This window comes from Calypte anna, chromosome 1 (assembly GCF_003957555.1).
Source record: "Calypte anna isolate BGI_N300 chromosome 1, bCalAnn1_v1.p, whole genome shotgun sequence".
Taxonomy (NCBI): domain Eukaryota; kingdom Metazoa; phylum Chordata; class Aves; order Apodiformes; family Trochilidae; genus Calypte; species Calypte anna.
This window is the reverse complement of record NC_044244.1, coordinates 116,308,914-116,322,168: the sequence shown is the minus strand read 5'-3', so window position 1 is coordinate 116,322,168 and position 13,255 is coordinate 116,308,914. Positions and strand designations below refer to the sequence as shown.

Here is a 13,255-nt window from a genome sequence, read left to right as displayed (position 1 = left end):
ATATCTTAGCTAAATATTTGGGGAGGAGTTTTAAATACCCAGATGCTAGGTTCTATTGCCTCTTTATTTCTTTAATGTTCTTTCCTTTCCTTGAATATATTCAATAATTACCTTGGAAAGATAAGGAGTTAATTTTCCAATGTTATATTGAAACCTATGAAGCAAGATATAAAAAAACCTAGAGAAGAATCTCTAACCTTGCATTTTTCCAACTGAGCTTTTACTGTAGCAGGATCTGTTGCTGGTGTGGGTTGTGCCTTCAGCCAGTTTTCTGCAGTAATTGCTGTCTGCTCCAGTTGCTGCAGCTGGGAGTAGAAGTCAATGATGTTATTTTGGTACTCCAGCCATGCCAGTCTTTCACTCAGCAACTGACAGAACTCAATCCAGCGGCTCTTCAGCTGCTCTGAGGCTTGTCTGATGTTGTCAGCATTCAGACCCTCTAGAAAGAAAACAAGTGAAAAAGTTCAACACACAAAGATAAATAAATCACAAAGAAATGGAAAAAAAAATTAAAATTCCATTTCTGTGTTTGAGAGCTTATAAATCCACTTAATGATTTATCATCAAATAAGATTCCTGAACATGCAGATGTTACAAATTAGTGGAGAAAGAATTTGGAAAATATTTTAAGTTGCTGCCAGGATACTTTGGTTGCTATGGGAATGAATTATAAAGTGTATTAAAGTACAAGAATGGGAATAAAACAGGAAGTAGAGAGACAATACATAAGGCTAATTAAAACTGCTGTAAGAAATAACAAAATACTTGACAGCTGGATTTTGAAAACTGCGGCTGGACTTTAATTAGATTTTAAGATTCAAGACTGTTGCTATTCCACATTTTTTTGTTCGTTTGCTTCCTTTTGTATTTGTTTTTGGGTTTTTTGGTTGGTTTTCTTATTATTTTTTGGTTTGGGTTTTTTTTTCTTGTCATAAAAAGACCTATTTAAATTAATGGGAACATATGATGCAGTTATTTTGATGCTTCTGATAATCTAAATCCTTACATTTTCTATTCCATGTTACTTTAGAAATATCATAAGCCTGGAGGAATAAACATATCATCTGTTCAAACCGCCATCTAGACCAGTCCACACATCTAGACCAGTGTGTCTAACTGGGATCACCACGAGACATTTAGCAAAGAATGAGAGACAAGAAACCATAGGTTACACATCTCTATTGCTATTTTCAGACAGTGCTTGGTTTCTTTGATATAGTTCACCTATTTCTGTCTATTGTTCAATAATCATGCCAAAATTCAAGCTCATAAAAGGCAACTGACTTCAATTACTAGAGACAAGACAATTGTTTAGAACTATTTAAAGGTAAAAGAACTCTATTTATGTAAGGCAATGCATATAAAATACAAACAAAGGGTCTGACAAAAACATAATTTATAATTATTATGACATCTGAAGTCAGGTTCAGCTTAAAGTACTAACATAAGCATCTCATTTTTCAGGGGATGTTGATATATAATCTCTAAACTTCATGGCTGGATTGATACTGATTTCGAAATTAATAAGCTTCTCAATCCATTAAGTAATGCTATATGCATTAGAACATTTTAGTATCATCGTTACTTAGTCATAAACTAGTTAATCAGTAATACAGAAGCTATGTTTTTAGCAAAACAATGTAAGGGTGCTTTCTACTTCTTAAAAACAAGTTTAAAAGCAAATGAGACAAAAGCCTTCTGTGCTATATTTCCATGATTTTTGATACACTATCAAAACAGTTTATCTTATTTGCAACCTATTCTCTCAATCTACATGAAAATTTCTTTATCAGAGATTTAAAATAGTAAAGTTTATGTGCAGTTTTTAAAGGCAGAGCAAAGGAAATGGAACCCTAATTCTACATAAATGCCTTATATAAAAAAAAAAATATTGGAAATTTATAATAATTTTTTTTCTAAGGAATTACTATAATGCATGCTATATGGTAAACCACAGTAAATGATGATCTGGGTTCATGTCTGTTCTTTTGGCAAATCCTGTTCTGGATTCAGCTCAGGGCTATTCCATTCAGAGTTCTTTGGAAACAGTCCACTTGGAAACAGGCTGTGCAGTACCTGATAGCAGTTACCTAGGATGTTGCCCTAGCCAAGCAAATTGTACATGATTTCAAAAAGTAAAAGCAAAAAAATTAGAAAGATAGGAAGCTCAGGATGACTGGGAGATAATGACAACTCTGGTGGGTTGGAGCAGCTACAGATATACAGTTGTACTCTGGAAACTGGATGACATAGTTTTAAGGCTGAGCAAGAATATAAAATGAACTTTAAAGCATAAAGAGGTAAACAGCATTTTGACACATCTCAATAAAATCCAAGAGTGATCTGGTTGTTTTGTGCGTGTATGTTTGCATCTGGAGATATGGTATAAACGACGACATTTTATAAAAGTGTCATGTCCAATGAACACATAGTAATATGTGAAGAGACAGAATAAACCTAAATGGCATTGCATGCCTAAACAACAATCAAAGATGACCAGGGAGCCAGACACTTAATTCAATAGCAAGAACAAATATAATATTGAAGATGAGCCTTTAAGTATGTTGTATTTCAATAATTTCTTCAGTCCTGCTTTGGCTTTGGTTATAAAAGTGCTGTATACTCATAATAGGCACCAAATATATTTGCTGCTGCATTCAGTGAACCTCTGAACCTGGAAGACATTGCCTATGAGTTTGGCAGAGTAGATATAAAAATATCACTTTTATTTATTCTTACTTTCCTCTCTTTGCAACTGCCACAGTCTCCAAAGTACCTTTAGGCAAGATTATGGTTACCAGGGGAAGTGCACTCATAGATTCTCTGTGCATAATAACACTCTTTACTGTAATATTTTCTTCAGGGATTCAGAGTGGACTGTTTCAGATGACAATCTAGATCCATCAGATCCTCTTTTCTTCTTTTCACTCATACATGCCTCTTAACAGAACATTAAAATAAGTGAAAATACCCACTATCATTCCATTTTATTTAATTCTAGTATTTAATTCTTTAATTCTAGTATATAAACTATTAGCCTAAATGTGATTCCACAAATGCACAGATGAACAAAGAAATGTTTTTGCTCTAGATGTAACTGAACTGGAGAGCACAATACTGGAGTGTGCAGAGCCATGTTTGGTGAAAGGTTGCAGAGGTGCAACTCCATTGGACAACACAATATCCAGGAAAATAACAACACAACATCCAGGATTTTCATCTGAAAATCTCCATAAAATGTGTTTTTAAAATTCTCTTAGCTCAAAGTTTGCTCAGGCAACGTGAAATTGTCTATCAGATATGGGTTTCTAATCTCCAGAAGAATGCCAGAAAATAGCCATTACTTGCCATTGAAATAATTTGGTCGAATTTGTCAAAATTTTGGCTTATTTAGAAGAAAGCTAGTCTTCAAAATGACAAATTAATAATTACTAGGTAAAGAGAGCATAGTTTTAATGGTTCTATTTTCTCATTACACTGGTGAAAATCAATTTAAACCTTCCACGATAAGTACTGTTGTCTTCATTATCTGTAGTGACTTTAGCAACTAGCAGCTTTTATTCAGGATGTTAATATCAATGCCCTTACTCTGCTTCATTCGTGGCAGTAAAACATCCCAGAAGTTAAAAAGCAGGTGAAGAAACAATATTAAATCCATTGTCTGGTAAATCAATATTATTTTAAGAATAAAAGTTCATAATATTTTCATGTTTCATATTCTAAAAGCTTCTGATATAATCAGTGAATAAATATACTGTACTCAGAGGAATCAGATCATTATCTGAAGTGCATCCATTTATTTTATTACCTCATGTACTGCGCATAATGAATTGTGTCTGAATATTTTTAATTGTGCAGCACCTTGCATGTAAGTACTTTGCAATTGCCACTTAATATGAAGTATAACTTACTAAATGAATTCATCATTTGCTAAGGTTTTATGATGGAAAAATGTGAAATGATCTGTGTTTCTATAGCTTTTCACTCTTAAGCATATGGGAAATGGTAACTCACGAGATAATATACTACTTCCACAGAACAGCAGCACTTAACATTTATGTGTTTTATGACAACAAATTTATTTGTATTCACTTTAATACTATGAAAAATCTCTGAGTATCCATTTTGATGTCCCGTTTTTATTTTATATTAAACTACTATAATAGTCAAGAGTCCACTCAAACAGCTGAACTGCTCCATCCATACATCAATGGATTTATTAGTCTATTTTAGAACAGAATTTAGAAAACAAAAATAGACCAGAATTTTTTTCCTAGATACACTGGTAAATGGAAGATGTAAGTTTTCATTGACTGTAATCATCAGGCTTCTTTAAAGTATTGGCAAGGAGAAGACGACATTTAAAAAGCGACTCGATATGGCACTCAGTGCCATGGTCTAGTGACTGTGGCGGTAGCTGATCAAGGGTTGGACTCGATGATCTCTGAGGTCCCTTCCAACCCAGCCTATTCTATGACCATGGCCCATGTAGAAGATGCGTGGTGCAGTAAAGAATTGTCCACCAACATCAAGAATCATTTCCCCTACGATGGCAAAAATCCTACAAATGGTAAAATCCAGACACACTGCTTATAAACACAGGAATAGCTGCACTGTGTGAGATGTAATTTCTTTCTAATGCAAAACACTTCTGCTGACAATGGCTGAAGGCATTTATGTAAGACAAGAATGAATACACTTCCTCAGAATATTTTCTTCTGTGTTAAGGAACAAATAAATGAAACTCTAAATAAACTAATCTAATTCTCTCTAGAATATAAACCCTATTGTTTACTTATTCCATCTTGAATCACAGTAAAAATAAAAGTAAGAAAAGAAATACAAATAATACAACAATGAAATCTGTCACTTTTCTAAACCCTCCTATAATCCACCAGAAATCTTCACCTTTTTATGCTCTTCATCTGTTACACTAAGAATCCTGTTTACAGGCAAAGAGGGGGAACATCTTATACATAAGAAGCCAAGAATGTTGTAATAGCATAACTGGAACCTTAAAAGTCTAACCATTCTTAGTCCAGATGTAATTGATACACAATAAATAAATAAAAAAAAAAAACAAACCAAACAGTGCAGTTAAAATTGTCATCACTTGACTTCACAACTGATCTGTGCCTTAAATCTGTTTGCCTTGCGTAGTCTTCTAATTACAAATTACACTGGAAGTGCATGACAATCATCAATTTTATCACTGGCTGGATTCCCTGAAGAAAATACTACACAGGAAAAGATGGGATCATCATCATCATCCGTGACTTTTGAATTGTGATAAAGAGGTTTTTAATTCAAGAAAAAATAATACATCGTCCTTCCACTAGATGTTAAACTGTTTCCCATAAATCCACAAAGGTTCATGAATTCCAGTTCCTTTCAATTTTATGGAAAATCATTCCAGAATTAGGAGAGGAATGTATATAGGCACAGTTGTTATGCTTTATTTTGGAGATTCTGCAAGATTTTCCTATTCTGTATCCTTTCCTCTTGCAGAACAAAAAAACCCAAACAACCAGAGATGAAGACTGCATGTCAAATTAATTGCCACAATCCACAGAAAGACTAAAACTATTTAGTTGAATGACTGTGGAAAATATAAAGCTGCAGAAGTTTACTACAGTTTGAGATGAAGGTTTAAAGTTGAGTTACTTTTCTACATAACTTCAGTTGAGTTCAATTTAGAGATGATCCCATTAATTGTAATTGCATTAGATCATAATCATTTGGAAGACATATCTAATAGTACAAAAGAATGGCATAACAGAATAATTCTTTGAAAAATCCCTGCAAAATAATTACTATACAATTAATTTTTTTAAGAGCTGTGTAAGTTGTGACATTTATTATTTTGAAAAACTGAATGCCTAATATCACTTTCAAAACTCTACATACAAACTCTACGATACAAAACATTACAGCAATATGTACATTACAAAAATACATTTATATTTTAAGTGAAAAGGCATGTTTTTCATACTGTTTAGAGTAATGCCATCAAAGCTTTCTAACTCAGATGAGTTAATGCACCTTCAAAAGCTTGGCATACTCAGAAAATAAGATTACAGCTTAAGTCTCTGCACAGAACAGATTGTTAATACACAGCTCATTACTATGAGCACATTTTACACACATTCTTTTCCTGATACTAAAGTTGCAACATTTTTTCTCTTTTCTAATTAACAGATGTAACGTTCAGAAACAATAAAAGAAATTTAAGGTAATATTATTTTACTCTTCCATTTAGATAGTATTTGCTAGTATAATTCTTGTGATAAATATGAACCTGTGCCTTTATCAAATCCCTAAGAAGATTATCTAAATCAACTCCCATGTAATTACCATTCACCATCTGTTCCACCAGGGCCTCAGCTGATCTGCTGGCATCTTGCAGTTTTCTGTACTTCTCAGGCTTTTCCCGCTGGATGGCCTGCAGCACGACAGGAAAGGTGAGTGTTTCAGAAGAGGGATTTTTAAGAAGAAAGCAATTAATCTCGGGGATGTCTTCTGATTTCTTGAGACCAATTCACCTATCAGTCCTGACAGCCTCAAGATTTGCAATGAAAGCAGGAAATACCAGATACCATCAGGAAGGCAGTCAGTCACACAGTCAAATACATAAACTGAAAATTAGCAAAAAACAGAGTTGACAAATGATACACGCCAGTATCTTACAAATAAAAGATGTACAAATTAAGAGCTATTCAAAGCCCAATTTTTCAGAATAAAAATATATGTTAAACTAAGTTTATCCATGGAGGAATAGATTTGCTCATTTCTCATGCAGCTCCTTGTGATAACAGTAAGAATGAACATGCTAACCAAACCGTATCACAGGGTTTTGTAACACGCTATGTACTGAGCCTATAGATAATTTGATTGCTTACTTTACTCTTTTCATGACAAAAAAAATGCTGTAAAATGCATACTAAGCTAGGTATCTAACAGGCATATAAATATACATAGCAGACATCCATACCTGAGCTAATAATTAAGAATGAGAATTAACATAGTAACTAATACCCTCTATCCACCTTTTTCTACACCCAAGAATTTCTCACTATTGTTCAGGTTAGCACTCAGGCTACCTGGTAATGGCTGTTAAAGTCTATCTGCTCAAGTTTCAGGATATAGTAGGAATCTAAGTTTCACCTTTCATTTTGAGTTGATAACAACATAGATGGAAAGAAAAGTAATTTTAGATCTGCCAGATCCTTGATGCTGTATCACCATCAATATCATTAAATAATTCCATTGACTTAAACTAATATGATTGTATAATTTAGGAGTAATTTAGAAGCTTCTAAATTTAGAAGCACAAAGAAGCAGCATTTGATCACTGAAAGATTATGAAGTTTAACCTCAATGAATTAGACTATGGCATTTTTTATTTTTTTAGCTCAATAAAGTTGTCTCTACCATTCTACCCACAATTGAAATGATTTTCCAAAGTTTAAAAACATGTCTATGAATTCTCTGCAGAGTTTCAAAATTTCTTGTGGACTTAATAAAGCTCTGCCTAAAATGCCAGGTATAATTAGCATGAGTCTAACTAAACAGAACTCAAACAACTCATAAACCCACTAAAATATACTGAAAATAATTTTACTCTGTCTGTAATGCCAGATGTGTAGTCATCACGAGTGCAACTGCAGTGAGCACAAATGAGTCACAAGCCCCTAAAATATACCAAAAATTAGCTGTTTGAAATATTCTTGAAAATTATATGACATTGAAGCCTGCGGCAGTAAACACTTCAGTCTCTAGTAAGACACTGTGTCCAGAAAAATGTAGATAAATGTCCACCTCTATCCTGAAAGATTAACCTTTACAGGTTCTAGGAGAAAATATAAGCACTATATGCACAGCTTTTAAAAATAAATATGAATATTTGGTACATATAAAACTTTCTGTAACTTTGAGTAACAAACACATAAAAGTGAAGGTCCAACACCACTTACAGGAAGACATGTGCCTACACACAAAAAGCTCAGTGTTAACCAAAGGAGAAAAGACTGCCCTGTTGCTCACCATGGTTACTTTACAGTGATAATCACATAGCCCTCTCATCACTCTGTACACACTGCCATTGTATGCTGAACCTGCCAAGTCTGTCTTGGATTTTTAAGCCCCTCTCAAAAAGAATTTCCAGTAGCATAAGCAAGTTGTACAGAAACGGAGTAGGAGTCTTGCCATACCTTTTAGTTATCTATGTGACTCTGTTTTGTTCATATTTTCTCTTACTCAAAGGTGTGAGACTCTAGATTCTCATTCATTTATGACTTAAGTATGCCTGGATAAATTTGAACAGGTTTATGCTCTTATATTCAAGCTCTTAGACTCTCTGTATTCAAATTTTATTTTTCTTTTTTTAAGAAAAGTTGTAGCTGCAAAGTCAATACACAATGTTTCAAATATAGAAGTTTTCTTTTTTCTTTTTGCTTTCTATGAAATATTTCTCAGAAAAGGTACACCAATATGAGAAAAATAAAGTTACCTTCACAGATTCTTATCCAATCAGGGATTAATTCTCTTTCGGACTATCATTTACCAGGCAATGCAAACACATGAGAGCTTAGTTTTAAGTGATTGAGTAACACTGAAAATTCATTTTTAGTTTAATGGCAGTCGAAGGTGAAGAGACTATTTTCACAGCACTGGGCATTTTATTTGACCCCAAGATTTTAGCTGGTAGTTAAAGACTTCATCACCTAGAAAACACTGGTGCTCAGAGTAATTCGGATGTTACTCCTACCGAATCAACACTGTAATTTGAGAGCTCTGCGAAAGGATGCATGGGTGCAGTAATCCCTGACCTCCTGTGACTCTGAGCAATTACCCCCAAGGGCAGGAGATAGCCACATTATCATCAGCAGCTCTGACAGTGATTCATCTTTCAAATATCCAGGCCCAACAAAGCATGTCTGAAAAAGGTCAGTAAAACAAACCAAACAAACCAGAATGGGGCTTTCGAGAATGCCAAGAGAACAAATTTAATTATCTAGGATATATGACATTTTCCCTTACACCTGTTCCTTGTATGTTTACCTTTGATTCTGAAAATCTAGGTGCTTTCTCTTGGCTAACCAAACCTCTTTCCAAGGAGTTTATTCTTGGTTTATTGATGTATAATCTCTAATCTGTTTTATTATTAAGCAGGATTTTCTATCTAGCAAGTTTTAATCTTTTGCACCTGAACCTTGAAATACTTGAAATACTGAAAGCTCTTTATGGCTTTTTTTTTAAGAAAAGCAAGAGAATCCAGAGTCACTGTTATGTTTGTTTTTAGTAAATGATATGTACTAGCTGGAAAATGTTAAGAGTGTGATGGAGCACCATGATGTTTACAGCATTATTGTTTGCATGTCTTCATTATTTAGAACTAGTATGGCTGTTCCACAATACTACTTCTACACTTGTGGCATCCAGTCTCTCTGGCCAGCTAAGGCAAATACCTTTCTTTTGTAGGAGGGAAGGGTCATAAATATTTCTGCTTCTCCCCAGACACAGGAATGGACTTTTTGTGCACATCTAGTGTATTCAAGCTACATAATAGATCTGCCAAAGTCTAATTTCCTGCCAGTTATCTGAAGAGCAGCTGGCTTAGCAAAAACGATGGCCCCGTCTCCCCCAGGCATCCTCTGAGCTGGCATGGGAGCAGGCTTTTGAACTTGATGAATCATCAGTGATGGCAAAAGAGCTTTCCTTGTGGCTGTCATTTCTGAAGCCTGCATCCCTCTATCATACAGCAGATGCACTTCCACTATATCATATGGAAGTGACCCCTCACCCAAGAAAAACGCTGAGCAGAAGCAAGCTGTTACAACAAGAAAAAAAAAATAAATCATCCAACTAGTAGCCTGTCCTCAAAAGAATAGCAGAAAATAAAGTCATTAGGAAAAGGCCCTTACCATGCACTTACCATGGCAGGCAACAAATGCTAGGGCTGACATCGTCCAAGCACAGGTGTCCTGTGCTATACCAATATATATATTGTCATATAGACAGAAAACTAAATGATAACCAGTAAGGACAAGATGGGACTTCAGCATGCACATGCGTGGGCCCATGCATGCACACATAAGTGCAACACTGGGGTATAACTACTTATGCCAGTCCAGTACAATCTTTTTTTAATTAGGGTAACATGTGTTTTCGTTTTTGGCATTTCATCTTGCTTTTATACATCTAAAACTTTATAAGAGAATATAGCATATTGAAAGCCACAGTATCTTATTTTCCATTGATATGAGGCTAATTTTCAGAGAATTAGAAACGAAAAGTGTTAACAAACAACAATGAAACTGCTCAAATCAACGAAGTGGACAGTACTTCCTGTTTTGGCTACTACTTTTATAGGTGGAGACAGAGACCAGAAAAGAAAAAGACAGATCAAGACAAGCTTTAAACCTATAATTTTAAATACCTAAGTGTTTTGGTTTTTTTTGAAAAGTGTGTAAAAAGCTGTTCAAACCCAAATATGTGTAGTACTTGTCAATGCAATCTTTCAGTTCTGTCTATCAAATTAATACATAAAAAGAGACTCTCTCTTAAAACATCTAGAAACTTCTACATGTAACTCTACTTTCTCAAGAAAATGTTAACTTCAAAAGCAGTGATACTCTATAAAATCAAAAACAGTCTTTGACTTTAAAAATATTTCCAGTATTAATGAAGGATACATGCTAATTTCTCTTATTCTATTTAGAGTCACTTGCTTATTTCAGTCTCCTCTTGACACAAAGCAGATCTTTTTTTTCTGTGCTACTTTTTAGTAGAGAATCTGGAAATTGGTTTCTTTACCAGTTAACTCAATTTCCCAGGAAGTCAGAGAAACCTCTGAGTATCGCCTGCTATTTGCAATGTTTTAAATTAAAAAATTTTCCTCTCTCCCTCTCACTCCAGTATTATGTAACGTTCCACCAACCTAAATGAGATCTGAACATATGTTGTAACTAGTGGCCACCCTAGCCCCACTATTCTTCTTCAGCCGCAACAAAGGCAAGGCAAGAACTGTTGGGAACTCAAGCAAGTACCAGAGGAGGGTTTGAGGTTCACCTACCACTGCTCATTTACCAATGTAATATGTATGCAAAGATAAGCTAATTAGCCATCCTTGTAATTGTTACTTAAAATTGTTCTTAATTGTTACTTAATTGTTCTTAAAAATGGGATTATATGTAGGGGAGATAACCTTTAAGTTTACCTACCATGAAGATTGAAGCATTTGGAAAACTAACTGTATATCTGGTTTTATATTAGGTAAATTCTATTAGCCCAGTACAGAATCTTCTCTTTGTATTTAATTTATTTTGTATATTGTTTCTTTTATGTATATTCTACATAATGTGAAGTTGTGCCATGGACTAAATTCAGCATGTTATAATCTAATAGATGTTCACATTAATATCATTGTCACGATAACAATTACATTAAAGTTATTGCAAGAAAAATATTAAACAAGAAATTTTAAAATGTACATCTGCAGCAACAAAATTCAGTGTTCCTCAAACTTATCATAGGTCAGTTATGATGGAAAAGCAGACTGTAAGAAAAAAGGGAAGCAAAACTAACTTCAAAAGAGTAACTAGGAGACATGACCCTGTATTTTACTGATGTTTCTTGATCAGATGGTATTATAAGAGCTAATTATAACAGAGAACTCCCCTTTTTCTTACTCAGAAAAGACAGGCATTTTTGTATCTACCTGTAAAAATTAAATATGAAAGAGATTTTGTAATAGGACTAAATTTGGTATGCAAAACATGTAACAAACATGGCTGCTCCTCAAGCAGTGGAGAATCATTTGTTTTGCTGCAAGTAGAAAAGAACAGGTTTTGAATCAGTCATGGTACTACAAGAGGGTTAAAAAAAAAAAAAAAAAACCCTCAAAAGCAACCAACCAATCAAACAAAAAAACCCCCCAACAACAGCAAAAAAAAACCCCAAAACCGGTCAGAAAAACAAAACATGGGAAAAGGGGAGAAAAGGGTGAGAAGAGGAGTGGTCATTTTATATATTTTACTGCACTGTAAAAATAAGCAGATACAGATTTTCTCTAGCTAAAAGATTACACTTTTCATATCCTTCAATATATGCACATTCAATGTTGAAAATGTCTAATGTAGTTGTTAGTACGGACTGATTGTGTATATTTGAGAAATGATTTATTTGCTTTGATCCATCTTTATGTAAGACTTTCATTAATCTAGAACATCTTCATTAAATATGAATATGAGTAAAAAAGATCTGTCTTCAGACAGATTCTGTTTCTGATTTTGGCACCAAAATTGCTATCTATAGAAATAATGAACAATTCTAAATTTGTCATGTACAGGCGGACAATCAATGCTTGTCAGTCAGCGTTTGAACTCGGACTTTGAAAGCATTTTGACAAGCTCATACAAACACATACATACAAGTACTTTCTCTTACATTGATTCTTTCTCTGAGATCTGAGAGATTGCCTTCTTTTCGATACATTGCAAACTCAGGACTCTGAAGCACTGCTTCTGAACGTGTCATCCAGCTATGGAGCTCTGTTGTATCCGAGTCAAACCTAAAAGACAGAGAAGTGCATCAAGATATTTTAGTTACACAAAGTTTTTGAAAATAGTATTGATGGTAAATGTGGTTAGCTGGTTCTTTAAACACATGAATAAGCAATTTCTCTCAGCAAAAGACAGTTTTAAACCCCCCAAATTCCATTAGCTATCTCATGAAACTATTCATTCGAAATTTTGGAAGCATAGAAACACTTTGTCATTTTTAAGATTGTGATTTGACAGCTGAACAGATGCAACAACTTTCGCAATAACAATTCTAATTTTACAAGCTGATGTTGCTGGAAGACATTAAACAAGTGGCTCTCACAGTGAGAGTTTATCACAAGTCATGTTTGCTCAGCTGAGGGTATAAGGCCTACCTGGCTCACCAAATGCAGCTTTAATATTTGTCCCAGCTTGTGCTGATGATAAGATATTCAAATAAGAACACTGACCATGAGACAAGAGTCTTTAAATTGATCCAAGTTTGTTTTAAAATGTAATTTCTAACCAACATTACATTATAATTTTCCTAGAGATAAAACTTTAGAAAGTGCAAGTTAAGATTTCAAGCTCTCTGCATACATTTTCAACTAGTTTTTACTGTACAGCTTTTTTTCTGAGTTGATTCTCTCATCAGCTGATCTTAATTTTTGTTATCTATCCAGAAGGTGGTAGTTCAAAATGAAGGTTAGCAC

The 13,255-nt window shown here is 34.2% G+C and overlaps 1 protein-coding gene across 4 annotated transcripts in view; it reads right to left on the bottom strand.

The window, feature by feature from the left end:
- The window catches only part of DMD (dystrophin), a 950,620-nt gene that overhangs the window by 641,532 nt on the left and 295,833 nt on the right, over positions 1 to 13,255 (bottom strand). For all 4 annotated transcript variants that reach the window (XM_030448312.1, XM_030448319.1, XM_030448327.1 and 1 more), the window contains exons 18-20: positions 12,448 to 12,571; positions 6,355 to 6,442; positions 198 to 439 (exon numbers count right to left, since the gene is read on the bottom strand). In XM_030448312.1, coding sequence (XP_030304172.1) covers positions 198 to 439; positions 6,355 to 6,442; positions 12,448 to 12,571 — 454 coding nt within the window. The remainder of the gene's footprint in view (positions 1 to 197; positions 440 to 6,354; positions 6,443 to 12,447; positions 12,572 to 13,255) is intronic.